Source organism: Myxocyprinus asiaticus, chromosome 30 (genome assembly GCF_019703515.2).
Source record: "Myxocyprinus asiaticus isolate MX2 ecotype Aquarium Trade chromosome 30, UBuf_Myxa_2, whole genome shotgun sequence".
NCBI lineage: Eukaryota > Metazoa > Chordata > Actinopteri > Cypriniformes > Catostomidae > Myxocyprinus > Myxocyprinus asiaticus.
Window position 1 is genome coordinate 920,001 of NC_059373.1, and position 18,094 is coordinate 938,094.

General features: G+C 39.6%; 2 protein-coding genes across 3 annotated transcripts; both read right to left on the bottom strand.

Moving 5' to 3' along the window:
* Window positions 1-642: 642 nt before the first annotated feature.
* Window positions 643-7,673, bottom strand: rnf139 (ring finger protein 139). The gene is made up of 2 exons (XM_051664082.1): window positions 7,402-7,673; window positions 643-3,149 (listed from the first exon to the last, which is right to left on the bottom strand). The coding sequence occupies exons 1-2, from the start codon at window positions 7,562-7,564 to the stop codon at window positions 1,294-1,296; spliced, it is 2,019 nt and encodes a 672-aa protein (XP_051520042.1). The 5' UTR covers window positions 7,565-7,673; the 3' UTR covers window positions 643-1,293.
* A 391-nt stretch (window positions 7,674-8,064) lies between these two features.
* tatdn1 (TatD DNase domain containing 1) lies at window positions 8,065-17,723 on the bottom strand. 2 transcript variants are annotated; one of them, XM_051664100.1, is made up of 12 exons: window positions 17,610-17,723; window positions 16,386-16,451; window positions 16,139-16,188; window positions 15,991-16,054; window positions 15,669-15,812; window positions 14,292-14,334; window positions 11,118-11,203; window positions 10,992-11,032; window positions 10,833-10,909; window positions 9,312-9,382; window positions 9,089-9,215; window positions 8,065-8,985 (listed from the first exon to the last, which is right to left on the bottom strand). In XM_051664100.1, the coding sequence occupies exons 1-12, from the start codon at window positions 17,686-17,688 to the stop codon at window positions 8,880-8,882; spliced, it is 954 nt and encodes a 317-aa protein (XP_051520060.1). In that variant the 5' UTR covers window positions 17,689-17,723; the 3' UTR covers window positions 8,065-8,879. The 2 variants fall into 2 exon arrangements, with proteins under 2 accessions (XP_051520060.1, XP_051520059.1); XM_051664099.1 differs by having other exon boundaries at window positions 16,139-16,212.
* Window positions 17,724-18,094: the final 371 nt, after the last annotated feature.

An 18,094-nucleotide genomic window follows, 5' to 3' on the forward strand; every position in this document is an offset into this window, starting at 1 on the left:
TCATCACGACCGCACCTTGACTAGACCATATCAATTTAGTGACAACGCCACCTGTTGGTCAAAAGTAATACGCTTTTATGTCCCAATGCAATTGATAGTATTTATGGTTTTTCAACCATTTTGCCTAGAATCATGACCAGATTGCTTTAATTACTTACTTTTTTGCCATTGTTATGCCTAATAATGGTTGATGTGCTTGGCCCCTTAATTGCTGCTTGCAGCTATATTTATAATTTTGTTTTTATAAATGTTACAAATTTATGTAGCTAATGAGAATCACTGAAATGATCACTTAAATTTATATAAAAATAAATGTATTTTTTCAATCTTGAAACAAATTATTCTTAAGACGTGCCTTTTAGCCCCGTTGTACCCTATAATTTAAATATCAGATAACTTTATCGCATTTCGTATAATTAAAAAAAAAAATTTGCATTACTGTAAAAAAGGCAGTGGGGGGTGCTTAATTTTCATGAAAAAATAATATCACAATGCCCAAAAAATCCTGGTCATAAAACACCTATTTAGATTTAGCAGCCATGTCATTCTAGGACATTTGTGAGTTTATAATTCAGTGTTGCACCATATTGCATTTCATGAACTAAACTTCATTTAAAAGAAAAAATAACAACAACAGGCAAATTATGATCAATGCAAAAGTTCTAGATGACTTCAGAGAACTTTAGCTAATAATTTTATTTACACTAGAACTAAAGCTGATTACTTATTTTACATCAGTTCTCTTGGCAAATCAACAGTTTTACCGGAAATTAAAAGAACACATCTGAATGAGTTACTGCAGTCCGAGCTGTAGCTGCACTCAGGACAAGAGACAGGCAGCAAATCAAATGCAGTTTTTTGGTGAAACATGTTATTTGCATTGTAAAATGTGTGCCAGGGTTAAAAAAGCAACACCACATGATAATATCAGATACTAAAGAGACTTAATATGCTGCCCGATAGAGTGCTAAACCTGACAAACTGAGATAGCTGATTCAGTCTCTGTATATTTGTTTAGGACAGTGTATCATTCTTTTATTACAATGTACAATAATGTACACAATTATAAGGTCACACAAGAGACCAGTAGTGATCATATCGAGGTATACTGCGATTACAGTAGCATATCACTCTAACCCTTTAAGCCAAACATCCTCAAGGAGTCCAGACAAACACAAACACTTTAACCCCGTGATCAGCCCTTTTACGAACAAAATAAAACATCGGGAGAGAGAAATAACATCCCTGATCTTGCAAACATTTGTTAACTTAAATATCTGTACTGACACTCGCTCAATTAGAGTCTGTATCATCATTAATGTAATCATCTTCTAACAGCGCTACACCGGGCTGCGTGCCCCACTCCTCTTCATCATATTCGATACTGTCATTGTCCTCCAGGAGCTCATTATCAGGCTCCGCCCCTCCTGCTGTGCCTGCAGCCGCATCTGCCCCGCCCTCCTCCTCCTCCTCCTCCTCAAACTCCGCCTGCTCCTGGCCCGGCGGCGCGTATCCGTTGTTGTTGGAGAAAGCCGCCTGCTCGTGGCTGTCCTCCTCGATGTAGACGCGCTGGTGGCACATGGGACAGGTGTCCTGGATGTACAGCCACTTGCGCAAGCAGAGCGCGTGGAAGTAATGGTTGCAGGGCGTGATGCGCGCGGACGCGGCGAACTCTTGGTAGCAGATGGCGCAAACATCCTCGATGTCTCTGAGCTGTGCTCCTTTGACCTCAGGAAGAGAGTTGATCTTCTTGACGGCCGTGCGCCGGTTGATGAAGGTCTTCCACCCGTTCTTGGCCTGCAGGTAGATGTTGAAGTACGCGTGAAGGCACATCATGCAGGCGCGGATTTTGCTGCCTGCCTCGAACATCATCGTGTAAGCGCCGTTTCCGAACATGATCACGCCGAAGATGAACTCGATGACGTTGCCGGTGGAGCGAACGTAGTAGACGTAGTCATCAAGCTTCTCCCAGAGCACGTTATAGAAGCCGTCGATCATGAAAAGTGCGTATACGGTGAGAGACACCAGGACCTTCAGGCAGAGCTCAACACAAAACGCTGTGACGGCGAAGAGCCAGGTGTTGAGGTCGTAATGATGCCACAGCAGGTAACTGAGCAGGACGGGCAACGCAAAGAGAACCAACGACACCAGCAGTACGGGTACGTGTCTGCGGACTGACGAAACATGTGATGCACTCAAAGACATGAGCACCGGGTCCGTCATGCCGTGGATGAAATGCAAAATAGCCGTTAGCAAAAGGCACATGTTCCTGCTGAGCCGAACCAACCGCTCCTCAGGATCCAGCCCGCTTAGACCCGTCTGCAAGGCCAGGATGAAGAACAGAACCGGCGCAACAAAGCCCAGCCTCTTATCCTCTTCCTCAGTGGAGCCGATGAAGGCGAGGATACTCAATCCCAGGTAGTGAGCCAACGAGGAGATGACGGCGCTCATGCCCAGCACGGTGAGCATGGAGTCGCAGCCGCTGATGATCAGGTTGCTGAATAAGTCCCAGAACACGTCCCAGGTCAGCTGCAGTCCACTCTCAGAGCGCACCACCCGCACCACGTACACCAGAATCACGGCCTGCGCCGTCATGCGCGTCAGCCAGAACACGCGCAGGATGTCCGGGAAGCGGATGCGTTTCCACGTGTCCTCGAGCAGCAGCTGCAGGCCATAGATTCTGTACATGTGCCGCAGCAGCAGGTAAACGTAGCGACATGAGTAGTAAAACCACTTCAGTTTCAGCAGGAGACTCACGGCCATGTGCGCAGCCAGAAACATTCCCGACACCACGGCGACCAGCTGCCTGACATCTAGCGGAAGGTCCATGATGAGCCCTAGCAGCGGAATCATGATGTCCAGCACCACCAGGGCGGCGCAGACGGACTGCACGTTGAGCAGCACCACGTAGCCCAACCCGAACAGCAGCTGCAGGACCGCGAGGCCGAGCCACAGCGTGGAGCCGTTACGAGGCAGCATCCTGAAACCGAGTGCCGCTTTATTGTAAGCGCTGTAGAAGTCGATGTGAGTTGTGCCATAATAATTCACAAGAACCGATGCAGCGCCCAGCAGAACTGCCAAAAACAGAGTGTAGAACTTGAACAGCGACTTCTGGGACAGAACCAGAACCACACTGGACACCACAATACCTATAATAAAAACATACATAGTATAAAAATCAAGCTTCTGTATGGTCCAAAAATATCAACATTAGCATTTCCCTTTAAAAAATAAGACAAAACAGAATTCACAACACATTGAACTTCTGTAATGTGACACAATTCTAAGTGAAAATTATTTAATCTACTGGGATTTGATTAATTGGATCGTCGAGTAGGACTGTCTTTTGAGTTCTCTTTTGTTAATATGCACTCATTTACAGATGCACTTTAAGGGCGTTCCAGACCGGATCGTGCCAGGTCGACCGGCGATGCCTTTCAAAGTAGGCTATACTCTTCTGACCGCGAGCGAATACGAACGTGTTCAACGCATGCCCACTACAACTGCTATGTGATACTCTTTTATTATGGTCAATGGCAGGCACATGCGCCGATGATGCGCACAAACGAGAACTGTCCGTGTGCAGAGAAATTCTGGGCCACGCGCGGACAGTTTGGGCTAAGGCTGCGCAATTAATCGAAAAAATTAACGATATTACATTAGCATCTCAGAAACAACAACTTAGTTTTCTAGTATTGTTGTGTTGCACACTTTCTGTGTATAATTTATTCCAAATGTAAACGAAATTTTAAAACACTTGTTTTTTATGCAATTAAGCAATTCAGGAACAATTCTCAGCTTGTTTTGGATGTGTAGCCTACATAAAGAACATGGCATGCAGTAGCCCCACAAAACGTATTTTAATCTAAACGAATAATCGCAATGACAATATAAAGCAAAATAATCTGCAATTATGATTTGTCATAATCGTGCAGCCCTAGTCTGTGCTGATGATGAAATTAGCGTCACGTATGCTGTGCGCAGAGCAATCAGCAATGCGAACAAACGAAGTATATGGCTAACAAGCCTTTACAGAACTACCAGTTTTCTTAAAGAGACAGTACCGGTTTTTAGCATGTGTTCAACAAATCATTGTAAATATTTTTAAACAGTGCAAAGTATGCATGTAAACAATAAACGTAACAAAATATAATATATGCAATATAATATATTTATTTAATGAATAGCCTACATAGATTTGTTCAAAAAGCTAAAATGAGACAAATTATTAATAAAATATAATAATTATAAATAAAATATAATTAATAAAATATATATTTTCGCAATGCGCCTAGTTCAAAGGTTTCCTGTATATATAACATACAGGGATTTATTATAACTGACAGACAGACAGATAGACAGGAAAGACTGACAGACAGGCAGACATGCAGATAGACAGGAAAGACTGACAGACAGACAGATAGACAAGAAAGAAAGACTGACAGGAGGCAGACAGTTAGAAAGACAGACAGATAGATAGATAGACAGGAAAGACTGACAGACAGGCAGACAGTTAGGAAAGACAGACAGACAGGAAAGACAGACAGACAGATAGGACAGACAGACAGAAAAAGACTGACAGACAGGAAAGACTGACAGACAGGAAAGACTGACAGACAAACAGACAGATAGGAAAGACAGACTGACAGACAGATACACAGAAAGAAAAAGACTAACAGACAGACAGACAGGAATGACAGACAGACAGGAAACACAAGACTGACCAGACAGACAGACAGATAGGAAAGACAGACAAACAGATAGATGATACAGACACAGACAGACAGACGATACAGACAGAGAGATAGACAGACAGATAGATGATACAGACAGATAGATAGATAGATAGATGATAAAGATAGATAGACAGACAGACAGACAGATAGATAGACAGATTGATAGATAGGTAGACAGACAGATAGATGATACAGACAGATAGATAGGTAGACAGACAGATGATAGATAGATAGATATATGATAAAGATAGACAGACAGACAGATAGATAGACAGATAGATGATAGACAGACAGACAGACAGATAGATAGACAATAGACAGACAGACAGATGATACAGACAGATTGATAGATAGGTAGACAGACAGACAGATAGATGATACAGACAAACAGACAGACAGATAGATAAACAGATAGATGATAGACAGACAGACAGATAGACAATAGACAGAAAGATGATACAGACAGATTGATAGATAGGTAGACAGACAGACAGATAGATGATACAGACAGAGACAGATAGATGATACAGACAGAGACAGATAGATGATACAAACAGAGACAGATAGATGAGACAGACAGACAGACAGATAGATAGATGATACCAACAGATAGACATACAGACAGACGATACAGACAGATTGATAGGTAGGTAGACAGACAGACAGATAGATGATACAGACAGATAGATAGGTAGACAGACAGATGATAGATAGATAGATATATGATAAAGATAGACAGACAGACAGATAGATAGACAGATAGATGATAGACAGACAGACAGATAGATAGACAATAGACAGACAGACAGACGATACAGACAGATTGATAGATAGGTAGACAGACAGACAGATAGATGATACAGACAAACAGACAGACAGATAGATAAACAGATAGATGATAGACAGACAGACAGATAGACAATAGACAGAAAGATGATACAGACAGATTGATAGATAGGTAGACAGACAGACAGATAGATGATACAGACAGAGACAGATAGATGATACAGACAGAGACAGATAGATGATACAGACAGAGACAGATAGATGATACAGACAGAGACAGATAGATGAGACAGACAGACAGACAGATAGATAGATGATACCAACAGACAGACAGACAGACAGACGATACAGACAGATTGATAGGTAGGTAGACAGACAGACAGACAGATAGATAGATAGACAGATGATACAAACAGATTGATAGATAGGTAGACAGAAAGACAGACAGATGATACAGACAGACAGATAGATGATACAGACAGACATACGAAACAGATTGATAGATAGGTAGACAGACAGACAGATAGATGATACAGACAGACAGACAGATAGATAAATAGATAGATAGATGATAGACAGACAGACAGATAGATAGACAATAGACAGACAGAAAGATGATACAGACAGATTGATAGATAGGTAGACAGACAGACAGACAGATAGATAGATAGACAGATGATACAAACAGATTGATAGATAGGTAGACAGAAAGACAGACAGATGATACAGACAGACAGATAGATGATACAGACAGACATACGAAACAGATTGATAGATAGGTAGACAGACAGACAGATAGATGATACAGACAGACAGACAGATAGATAAATAGATAGATAGATGATAGACAGACAGACAGATAGATAGACAATAGACGACAGAAAGATGATACAGACAGATTGATAGATAGGTAGACAGACAGACAGATAGATGATACAGACAGACAGACAATACAAACAGACAGACAGATAGAGACAGACAGACAGATAGATAGATAGATGATCCAAACAGATAGATAGATAGACAGACAGACAGACAGACGATACAGACAGATTGATAGGTAGGTAGACAGACAGACAGACAGATAGATGATACAAACAGACAGATAGATAGACAGATGATACAAACAGATTGATAGATAGGTAGGTAGACAGACAGACAGACAGACAGATACATAGATGATACAGACAGACATACGATACAGACAGATTAATAGATAGGTAGACAGACAGACAGACAGACAGACAGGTAGGTAGACAGACAGACAGACAGACAGATGATACAGATAAACAGATAGATAGACAGACAATACAAACAGATTGATAGATAGGTAGACAGACGGATGGATGGATGGATGGATGGATGGATAGATAGACAGACAGACAGACAGACAGATGATACAGACAGATTGATAGATAGGTAGACAGACAGACAGACGTATGGATGGATGGATGGATAGATAGACAGACAGACAGACAGATGATACAGACAGATTGATAGATAGGTAGACAGACAGACAGACGGATGGATGGATGGATGGATGGATGGATGGATGGATGGATAGATAGATAGATACGTAGGTAGACAGACAGACAGACAGACAGACAGATAGATAGATAGATGATACAGACTGACAGACAGACGTTACAAGCACTTAAATCGAAGTAAAAATAGAAATAGAAATAGAAATAGATATATAGAGAGAGCGAGAGACTGTCTGAGCACTTGAATCGAAGTAAAAATAGAGAGAGAGAGAGAGAGAGAGAGAGAGAGAGAGAGAGAGAGAGAGAGAGAGAGAGAGAGAGAGAGACTGTCTGAGCACAGAATCATTATTAAGAGGACGAATGACAACTTGAACTGGCATGGCGTGCACACTAACCCAGCGCGCGGATGAACACTCTCCCGGCGGTTCCGCTCCATCCGGTACCGGGATCAGAGTACGAGTTAAAGATGGCGTCGATTATAAAGATGCTCGGAACCCGCAGAGCCACATCCAACACGGCCACAATCTGCTGGCCCAGTCGCCCGTGAGCGGACGCCATCGCGCTGCTGCCGGGAACCGCAGTTTCGGTGCTGTAACTCGTTTCGGTGTCACACAGGGTCTCCGCCGGACGCCATCTTGGCTCTGCTGCTGTTGCTATGAGAGGAACGCGGAAGTGCGTAAAAGACATGCGCAGAACATTCGATGACGTCTCAACCCCTGTCATTGCGCAATCACTTTGGAAATGTTGGCACAGTCAGTTTACAAAATTATTTTGCCAACATTTGTATACTTACATAATTGATCATTTATGCTCTCAAATTTCATTATGTTGGAAAGATGTTCTTCTTTGTTTTGATAATACTTGTAAATAAAGTTTTATCTGATTAATACTTTACTTTTGGCCAATTGTCATAAACATAAGTGTAATTTCTCCAAAAAAAAAAAAAAAAAATAAAAAAAAAATGTCTGAAAACCAAAAAGCTAGAAAAGTCTAGTTTGTTGTGCTTATTATTTAAGATTAAGATTTTTAGTTGAAATAACAACATAAAGACAACAAAATAACAACAATTACAATTTATTATATCAGGGTCAGAAATTTAGGGGGGCAAAAATGACACCAAAATGACCCCAAAATTCAAATTGTGGGGCATAAAAATTGTAATGAATTTTTCTATTTTTTATTTGTGACTTCTGATATATTTCTTAATATTCTATATTAATAATAACCTATTTAAACATGACAAAATATACATTTATGTTGATTTAATTCTTACGGTAAGAGGTAATACATTCTTTAATAGATTCTTAATAAAGAATGGCTATAAAAAAAAAAATTATACCAACATAAAAGATAAAAAAAAGTTAATTTCTGAAACTGATATATACTGTATATATTATATTATTATTATTAATCCATCTGACTCTAGGATATTTATAATGTTGATTGTTCTGTCATTTTAATTTATTGCAATTATATACTAGGAGTCTTTGTATATTTAAATACATTCTGAATATGTTCTATTGTATGATTAAATATCATTTACTACACAATCAGTGAAACATGTTCAGCTCACATATATTATACAGTATATAATAAAGATCAGTGGTTCAGCTGATAGGACGTTATCCTGTTGCCGAGTATCCATTGCACAGTTCGTTTTAGACAATTTTCTTTTAACCTACACATGAACTAATACAGTAAAACGATATCAAAACATGATTATCTGAGAAAAGGAATAAAAAAAATGTATACTTTATTACTATTATTATTTATTTAAAAAAAGTGTATTATATGGAATATATGATGGTCAGTCAGAATAAATAAAAGAAGCTGTTTTCTATCAATTGTTTATTCTTTAAAACGTGTGTTTGCATCATGATCGGTGGTTGAAGAACAGTTTCATGGTGTTGTTGTAGATGATGTCAGATAACTCGTGTGGATCTTCATCTCTCACAGCTGCAATCACCTCCAGCACTTGACTGAAACACATATATTCATTTACATTTGGGAACATTCTCCCGTAAAAACATGTCATTCTGACATAAACGTTTCAACGATTACAAGACGGTGTGTGTGACATACATAATGTGACACGGCTCGTTTCGGTCTTTCAGACAGTGTCCTGTCTCCCATTTCTTCTTCGTAGGAAATGTTGTTTTGATCAGTTTTGCTCCAGCATGAGTGTTTTTGATGCCACACCACGGAGCGTCTGTGGAGAGAGAACACACACACACACTACTAGTGTGACGATCGTCCTCTGATTGTTCTGAAACAGCACACACACGAGGAGTTTGTTTAACTGGACCTGTTTCGATCATCAGTCTGTCTGTCGGGATGGACTTCATCACCTCCAGATTCTCCACAGACTTCAAAGAACTGAATCAGACACAGAAGTCTAGATGGAATAATCGCTTTTAGAAAACAACAGCAGTACGATAGATGACAAAAAATGCATTCATATTGTCCCACCAAGAAGTTCAAGAAGACAGATAGGAAAGACAGACAGACAGACAGACAGAAAAATACTGACAGAAAGACAGACAGACAGAAAAAGACAGACAGACAGATAGGAAAGACAGACAGACAAACAGACAGACAGAAAAAGACTGACAGATAGGAAAAACAGACAGACAGAGACAGACAGATAGATAGACAGACAGACAGAAAAATACTGACAGAAAGACAGACAGACAGATTTGACAGACAGAAAAAGACAGACAGACAGACAAACAGACAGACAGACAGACAGAAAAATACTGACAGAAAGACAGACAGACAGATTTGACAGACATAAAAAGACAGACAGAAAGACAGACAGACAGATTTGACAGACAGAAAAAGACAGACAGATAGGAAAGACAGACAGACAAACAGACTGATAGGAAAGACAGACAGACAAACAGACAGATAGGAAAGACAGGAAAGACAGACAGATAGGAAAACAGACAGACAGACAGATAGGAAAGACAGACAGACAGATAGATAGACAGACAGAGAGAAAAATACTGACAGAAAGACAGGAAAAACAGACAGACAGAAAAAGACTGACAGAAAGACAGACAGACAGATTTGACAGACAGAAAAAGACAGACAGACAGATAGGAAAGACAGACAGACAAACAGACAGATAGGAAAGACAGACAGAGACAGACAGACAGGAAAGACGGACAGACAGATAGATAGACGGACAGATGATAGCAAAGACAATCAGACAGATAGACAGACAGAAAAAGACTGACAGAAAGACTCACAGACAGACAGACAAATAGGAAAGACTGATAGACAGACAGCTGATAGCTAGAAAGATAGATAGACAGACAGATAGGAAAAACAGACAGACAGAAAAAGACTGACAGAAAGACAGACAGACAGATTTGACAGACAGAAAAAGACAGACATACAGATAGGAAAGACAGACAGACAAACAGACAGACAGGAAAGACAGACAGACAGACAAACAGACAGATAGGAAAGACAGACAGAGACAGACAGACAGATAAGAAAGACAGACAGACAAACAGACAGACAGACAGATAGGAAAGACAGACAGAGACAGACAGACAGATAGGAAAGACAGACAGACAAACAGACAGATAGGAAAGACAGACAGAGACAGACAGACAGACAAACAGACAGATAGGAAAGACAGACAGATAGGAAAGACTGACAGACAGATTTGACAGTCAGAGACAGACAGATAGACAGACAGATAGGAAAGACAGACAGACAAACAGACAGATAGGAAAGACAGACAGACAAACAGACAGATAGGAAAGACAGACAGAGAGAAAGACTGACAGACCAAGAAGTTCAATCATCATCTCACCAGCCGTTAATACCGATATAAAGATCCAGATCAATGAGAGCTGCCGCATTGTCTTTGGTCCCGTCAAACGAGTGAACCTGAGAAACACAGAAAACACTGAGAAAAATCTCCTGAAACTGTGAGAAACAGCAGAGAAACTCTCATAAACGTGTCACTCACCACTCCACCAACACACCTGTCTCTGTTCCTCTTCATGATGTCTGTGAGAGAATAGAATAACAGATCACCCATCATAAACACTGAATATGAACAAGAGTTTTCCAGAACACACTCCCAACAAGTTACCCAAGAAATCCGAGTGCGAGTTTCTGCAGTGGAGGAACATGGGTAATCTGCTCTCTTCTGCCAAATCAAACTGGCGCTCAAAATACCTGCAAGAAAACATGCCAAGATGCTGTTATTGAACACAGTTTGGGTGTCAAAATCCCAAACCCCTAATGCGTTAATTACGTGCTTAACGCAATTAATCATGCTCACTGACCTAAACGTAAATTCCATAAAGTATGTTTTTTCCAACCATTAGAGCAACTTTAGCTTCAAGTGCATGTAACTTTGTGTTTTTACATGTGTCAGCAGGGGGCAGTCAGCGCGTCTTAACAATCCACACAGAATAAGAGCCGCTCAATAGTGATCGGAAGATCGGATCATTTTTACTCACTTGGCTTCTCAAGCGCACTGATGCCCATGTTGTCAGCAGAGACTCGTGCCAAACTCCCATGAAAATATTAACAAGCTATGTTATATTTTGATATTTAAAACATAATTTTTCATGTCATTCATACGTTTATAAAGCTTTAAAAGGAAAATCATACATCCCCATTTTATTATTTGATTTATATATTTGAAGTTAAATATGTAAAACTGACTTTTTAAAGTGCATGAAGCACACATGCACCTTAACCCTTGTGCGACCTTCGGGACATTTGTCTTTTTCATTTTTGTTTTTTCGATCATTTTGTCTGTGTTAATGCCAGCGGCACACATTCTGCCAAAGGTGTGTATTTTGGGGGAATTTTGATATTTCAACCACAGTTCCTATAATACATCTATAATACACTGTGTACACAAAATAGTTACACTCAGGACCTTCAGGACAAAAATGTCCCCATTGAAACCCATTAAAACTGCAATATTTGATCCCAGTGCCATTAAAGCATAAAATCATGAATTCTATGATATTATGTTTTCATTCTGGAGCCCTGGCTTCAACATTTACATTTTTAATATTTTCCACCAGATGGCGCCATTTTTCTCATGTTTAGCCTATGGAGCAAATACAAGCTTTTCCCCTATTTTCTGTTTGCTGTATTATAGAGCACTGCAGGACAACTGAATAAATGATGCAGATAAAATTGTGTGTGTGTGTGTGTGTGTGTGTGTGTGTGTGTGTGTGTGTGTGTGTGTGTGTGAAAAACAACATTGGCATTATATAAACAAACTGGCATTTAAAGGGTTAAAATCATGAACATTTATGAATATTTGGTAGTTATGATCAGGACTGATGTTGGTTAAAAAATTAAAGTCAGTGAAAGTGGAAAATAATATTAATATATAATATATTTATGCCCGTTTTTTGACGCAGACATTTTTGTAAAAAATGTTTTAATGACGCACAAGAGTTAAGAAATATGGCAATTTATATGACAATTAATCGTGAAAGTCCTAAAACACACAATTAATCGTCATAATCGCAATTATTTGTTTGACAATTATTCGTCAGCCACATTTCATAATCGTGACAGCCCTAGTTGTAGTGATGTCAGAAGTACTAGTGCTTCAGTATCAGGTTGATACTAAAATATAATAAACTTTATTATTTAACCTATATATTTTAATATTAAGTAATTACAGGTGTATACACACACACACACACACACACACACACACACACACACACACCTGTAGACATTTGTGTTTTTTGCCAAACTCTTTTATGAAGATAGGGTGCCATAAGCAAAGCATATTTACAACTACGGAAAGCTGAAAGGGACAATACAGTGTTTTTTTCAAATCACGTTTTTAAGTACATGGTGTTAAAAGCACACAATTTCTTCGAACATATCGGAAACTGAAACAAAAGTTAGTGGGACCTTTTTTAAATGTCATCTTACAGATGTAAAGTGGATTATATGTCCATATTTCACCAAAGTACGGCCCCTTATGTATCCAAAGAGATCTGGGCTAACCCCGAATGTCCTCTGACCCTTGAACCGCGACCGCTTCACCAAAGACGACAAACAATTAGCTCACGAGAGACAATCACTGGTGTTTTGTTATACACAACGTCATTTTAAAATCATAGGAATTATCATGATTAATTACTTTCATGAGTTTAAGTATAAAATTGAAGTAAAATGGTCTTATATGACTAACAGTAAGTTCAAAGGGAAATTCTGTAAGGCATTCTTGATTTAGGTCTACAGTTCACAACGAGGAAATAAATCATACAAGGGGATGCATCGTGAAGAAAAAATGCATTACAATTTATGTTAAATTAATTCAATAGTCAGGTCAATAATATGGGGTTACCTCATAGCTTTTGTACTCTGAGATATTTAACAGAATATTAAAGTTGTAAATCCATTATAAACACTTTAGCACCCTGCTTTAATCTTGCTTTATGAATGTGATTTTTCCCACCATACAGATGAAGTTTAAAGCAGTAACTAACTCTTTATTACCAGATTCATTATAATGGAAAAGAACCATTATGACACAAATATTCACAAATTTATAAATTGCAAGAAATGCTTTGTGTACAGTAACTGAAACCTAACCAACCGCTTGTATTTAAGAAAGGTTGGGAGTATGAACTAATTTCTGTTTCTAATGCAACACCTATGAGGCTATCACGTGAAAAATTAACAAAACATGAACTATAAATGTTGCGCATGCGTAATCACGCTCCGAGACTACTCGTTCATCCCAAGTCATACAAAAGATCTGTCCAGTGAGGGTGAGAAACAGATTAATATTTTTTATTATAAATTCTCCCTGCCCAGTAGGGGGCGATATGCATGAAGAATGCAAATCGCCAAAAACAAAAGAAGAAGAATGTGAAAGTGAAAGTGGAGATTTAGAGTAAAAAAGGACTTAAATATTGATCTGTTTCTCACACACACCTATCATATCAGTTCTGAAGACATGGATTAAACCACTGGAGTCTTATGGGTTACTTTTATGCTGCCTTTATGTGCTTTTTGCAGCTTCAAAGTTCTGGTCACCATTCACTTGCATTGTATGGAGCTACAGAGCTGAAATATTCTTCTAAAAATCTTCATTTGTGTTCTGCAGAAGAAACAAAGTCATACACACCTGGGATGGCATGAAGGTGAGTAAATAATGAGAGAATTTTCATTTTTGGGTGAACTGTCCCTTTAAGGGCTTTTCAAACCTTTAGTAAATTTCAGGCAATTTTTGCCGTTTCTAGTTGCAGATGGTTTAGTTGTCAATACTCACTTGAGTTGTGTTTCTTTGGGACAAAATTCCAACCGATCAAAATCTGAAAAGTTAAGAATAAACAGAAAAGTAAATAAATCGGAGACGTACAGATTATACACTATATTGCTAAAAGTATTCGCTCATCTGACTTTAGATGCATATGAACTTAAGTGACATCCCATTCTTAATCCATAGGGTTTAATATGACGTCGGCCCACCCTTTGCAGCTATAACAGCTTCAACTCTTCTGGGAAGGCTTTCCACAAGGTTTAGGAGTGTGTTTATGGGAATTTTTGACCATTCTTCCAGAAGCGCATTTGTGAGGTCAGACACTGATGTTGGACGAGAAGGCCTGGCTCACAGTCTTCGCTCTAATTCATCCCAAAGGTGCTCTATCGGGTTGAGGTCAGGACTCTGTGCAGGCCAGTCAAGTTCTTCCACACCAAACTCGCTCATCTATGTCTTTATGGACCTTGCTTTGTGCACTGGTGCGCAGTCATGTTGGAACAGGAAGGGGCCATCCCCAAACTGTTCCCACAAAGTTGGGAGCATGGAATTGTCCAAAATCTCTTGGTATGCTGAAGCATTCAGAGTTCCTTTCACTGGAACTAAGGGGCCAAGCCCAGCTCCTGAAAAACAACCCCACACCATAATCCCCCCTCCACCAAACTTCACAGTTGGCACAATGCAGTCAGACAAGTACCGTTCTCCTGGCAACCGCCAAACCCAGACTCGTCCATCAGATTGCCAGATGGAGAAGCGTGATTCGTCACTCCAGAGAACGCATCTCCACTGCTCTAGAGTCCAGTGGCGGCGTGCTTTACACCACTGCATCCGACGCTTTGCATTGCACTTGGTGATGTATGGCTTGGATGCAGCTGCTCGGCCATGGAAACCCATTCCATGAAGCTCTCTACGCACTGTTCTTGAGCTAATCTGAAGGCCACATGAACTTTGGAGGTCTGTAGCGATTGACTCTGCAGAAAGTTGGCGACCTCTCGCACTATGAGCCTCAGCATCCGCTGACCCCGCTCTGTCATTTTACGTGGCCTACCACTTCGTGGCTGAGTTGCTGTCATTCCCAATCGCTTCCACTTTGTTATAATACCACTGAGAGTTGACTGTGGAATATTTAGTAGCGAGGAAATTTCACGACTGGACTTGTTGCACAGGTGGCATCCTATCACAGTACCACGCTGGAATTCACTGAGCTCCTGAGAGCGGCCCATTCTTTCACAAATGTTTGTAGAAGCAGTCTGCATGCCTAGGTGCTTCATTTTATACACCTGTGGCCATGGAAGTGATTGGAACACCTGAATTCAATTATTTGGATGGGTGAGTGAATACTTTTGGCAATATAGTGTATATTATACTGTTGGGCTGGTGATGAATTACCGAGTCCACACTCTCCGACAGCGATGATCTTCTGTCTGTTACTGGTGATCAGATCTCGGAGCGATGTGAGGTACTGATCCGATCCCAACTCATCAAACTCACCGCAGCGGGTTGGATGACAGCCAGCGGTACTGTAGAACTCTCCTGAACACACACACACACACACACACAACACCATCAGCAAACTACTGATGTTACACGCTTCAGGGAGAGGACACGGTTTAACCTGAACAAAGGCTAGAAAATGTGCATACTAAACCCAACATACAGTACATACTGCATAATGCAGAACTAGCATGAACAGAATGGTAGTATGCACTACCTCTGGTCTCGGCTAGTTTGAGAGCATCTCTGCTGTCGTCCAGGTTTCCTCCTGTGATGATGAACTGTGAGAGAACATCAGGATGTCTACAGAGAATTTCATTCAGTTCATGAGCAATTATCACTTATAAATCATGATCTTTCCTGACCTTCTGCACCCCGACCTTCAGGGCTCTCTCGACAATCTGCGGAAAATCATCTATGATACAAAACACACGTGATACTACACAAGATCAAAGTCATTACAAAGACAACAAGAAATCAACAGTGCATGCATGTTATTCCAATTAAATAGTTTGTCTTTGTAATATCATCAAAACGTAGTAACTGGCTCCGCCTTTGGATGACATCATCAAGCACTCTTTATTTTGCTGGGTTGCTCAACTGTTTAATTACCTTCATGTTTTTGAGTTCCTCTGTAAATCCCTCTGAACATGGGGTCTGTCAGATTAATGCCAATATCTGGAAGACAGACAGAGAGACGGTTTGTTTTTTTCCATTCATTATCTTCACTGTATCATGTACGAAGGTAAATTAGTGCCTAAAAGATTTGCATGTGTACAGTAATATTTGCTGAAAGCGTAAAAATAAATTGCATGTGCACAGAACGTTTTGTAAAGGTGTAAATCAAGTTGCAAGCCTAAGAAATTGATTTAAAGTGTAATTCATGTGTTGTGAATCTGTAACTTCTTATTAACACAAAGCAAATTTGATTCTTCTGACTTCAAACACTAAACATGGCCAGAAACGTTGCAAACCTGCAATCAGATGTTTGCAACTTGGGACTAAAAACGAAATGTTTATAATTTCGGTTCATGCTGAGCAATAACCGTATTTTTCCGTTCCGGTTCAGAGGTTCCGCAGCCTCCTTTCCAAATAGTAACAGGTTAGAACAAAATAAAATAAAAGTTCTTTTTAAAGTGACAGTACTCTGTGCCAAGATGTCGGTGAAATACCAGCGACCGGGGTAGGGTTGCACCAGCTGTGTGTAAGTTCTCACGTAATATATAGGAACTGTATCTAAATAAATAAGGGGTGATAAATAAATACTAATAATACAACAGGCTGGAAAAACAGACATTTATTCATTTTAATATCCTATATATATATATATATATTGAACGCGTTTCATGAAAGAATTATCGGAAAGAAATTAACCGGTTATAACCGGTTACCAGCAATTAAAAATAGCGTTTTCATGCCGGAACAACTGAAAATCATTTTATTCCCATTTTCGGTTATGTTCTGCAAAAAAAAAAAAAAAAACGTTCATTTTCGGTTTTCGTTCCTTGAACCGTTTTTAGTCTCTGCCTGCAACTTGATGAACACCTTTAAAAAACGTTCCCTGCCTGCAAATCTTTTAGGCACTAATTTACCTTCATAATCTTGCTTTACATGTTATTCCAAAGTACTTCAAAGAATGTCACGGTGCATGTCTAAAAATCATGATATTATCCACTTTATATGGCTATTATACACTTTTTGGTCCTTTATTTGGACGTTTCAAGACATTTCAGTCACGTGCTCTGCTGAAACGTCACATTTCCGCGCTAAACACACAAACTGATATAATCACAGACAGTTGCATCAGTACATAATTGTCAAATATTTAATTCTCACCTATAAATTTGAAACTGGTCATTGTGAATTTTGCAGCAGTTGAAAAATAAACCCTGAACACGCGACTCAACGCGTCCATAAACACAGCATCGCTAGAATGACGTTTATAAAGGGTTCAGTGGCCCGGATGTTCTCTCTAATGGGTCATGATCGATGTGTCAAAATAAATATTCTCATATTTAAACTTTTCTCCGTACATAGTTTAATTAAACATCTATTACAGTGTGTCAGTGTCATCATTATTCAGGGGGAAATACTTATTGAGGCTACTGATGATGAGATACAATCACGTGATACATGTTACTTTTCTCAGCGCTGGAAAGGATGAACTAATCACAGTCGTTTGCGATTACCGGATGAAGATTTTTACAAAATAATAATAATAATAATTTTATAGTGTTTTGGCACCGGCATAGCTACATTTGCATTCCAGGTAGAAATCAATGGCATTAAAAAATGTGAAATATTTTTCTTAAATCTCCATT

Excerpts from the sequence above, each read along its gene's own strand:
- tatdn1 (XM_051664099.1), bottom strand. The coding sequence starts at position 17,688 with ATGGACGCGTTGAGTCGCGTGTTCAGGGTTTATTTTTCAACTGCTGCA. Across the intron at positions 16,452-17,609 it reads GACCAGTTTCAAATTTATAG|ATATTGGCATTAATCTGACA; the intron begins GTGAGAATTAAA and ends TCTGTCTTCCAG. Across the intron at positions 16,213-16,385 it reads AGGAACTCAAAAACATGAAG|TATCACGTGTGTTTTGTATC; the intron begins GTAATTAAACAG and ends GATCTTGTGTAG.
- rnf139 (XM_051664082.1), bottom strand. The coding sequence starts at position 7,564 with ATGGCGTCCGCTCACGGGCGACTGGGCCAGCAGATTGTGGCCGTGTTG. Across the intron at positions 3,150-7,401 it reads AGTGTTCATCCGCGCGCTGG|GTATTGTGGTGTCCAGTGTG; the intron begins GTTAGTGTGCAC and ends TTTTTATTATAG.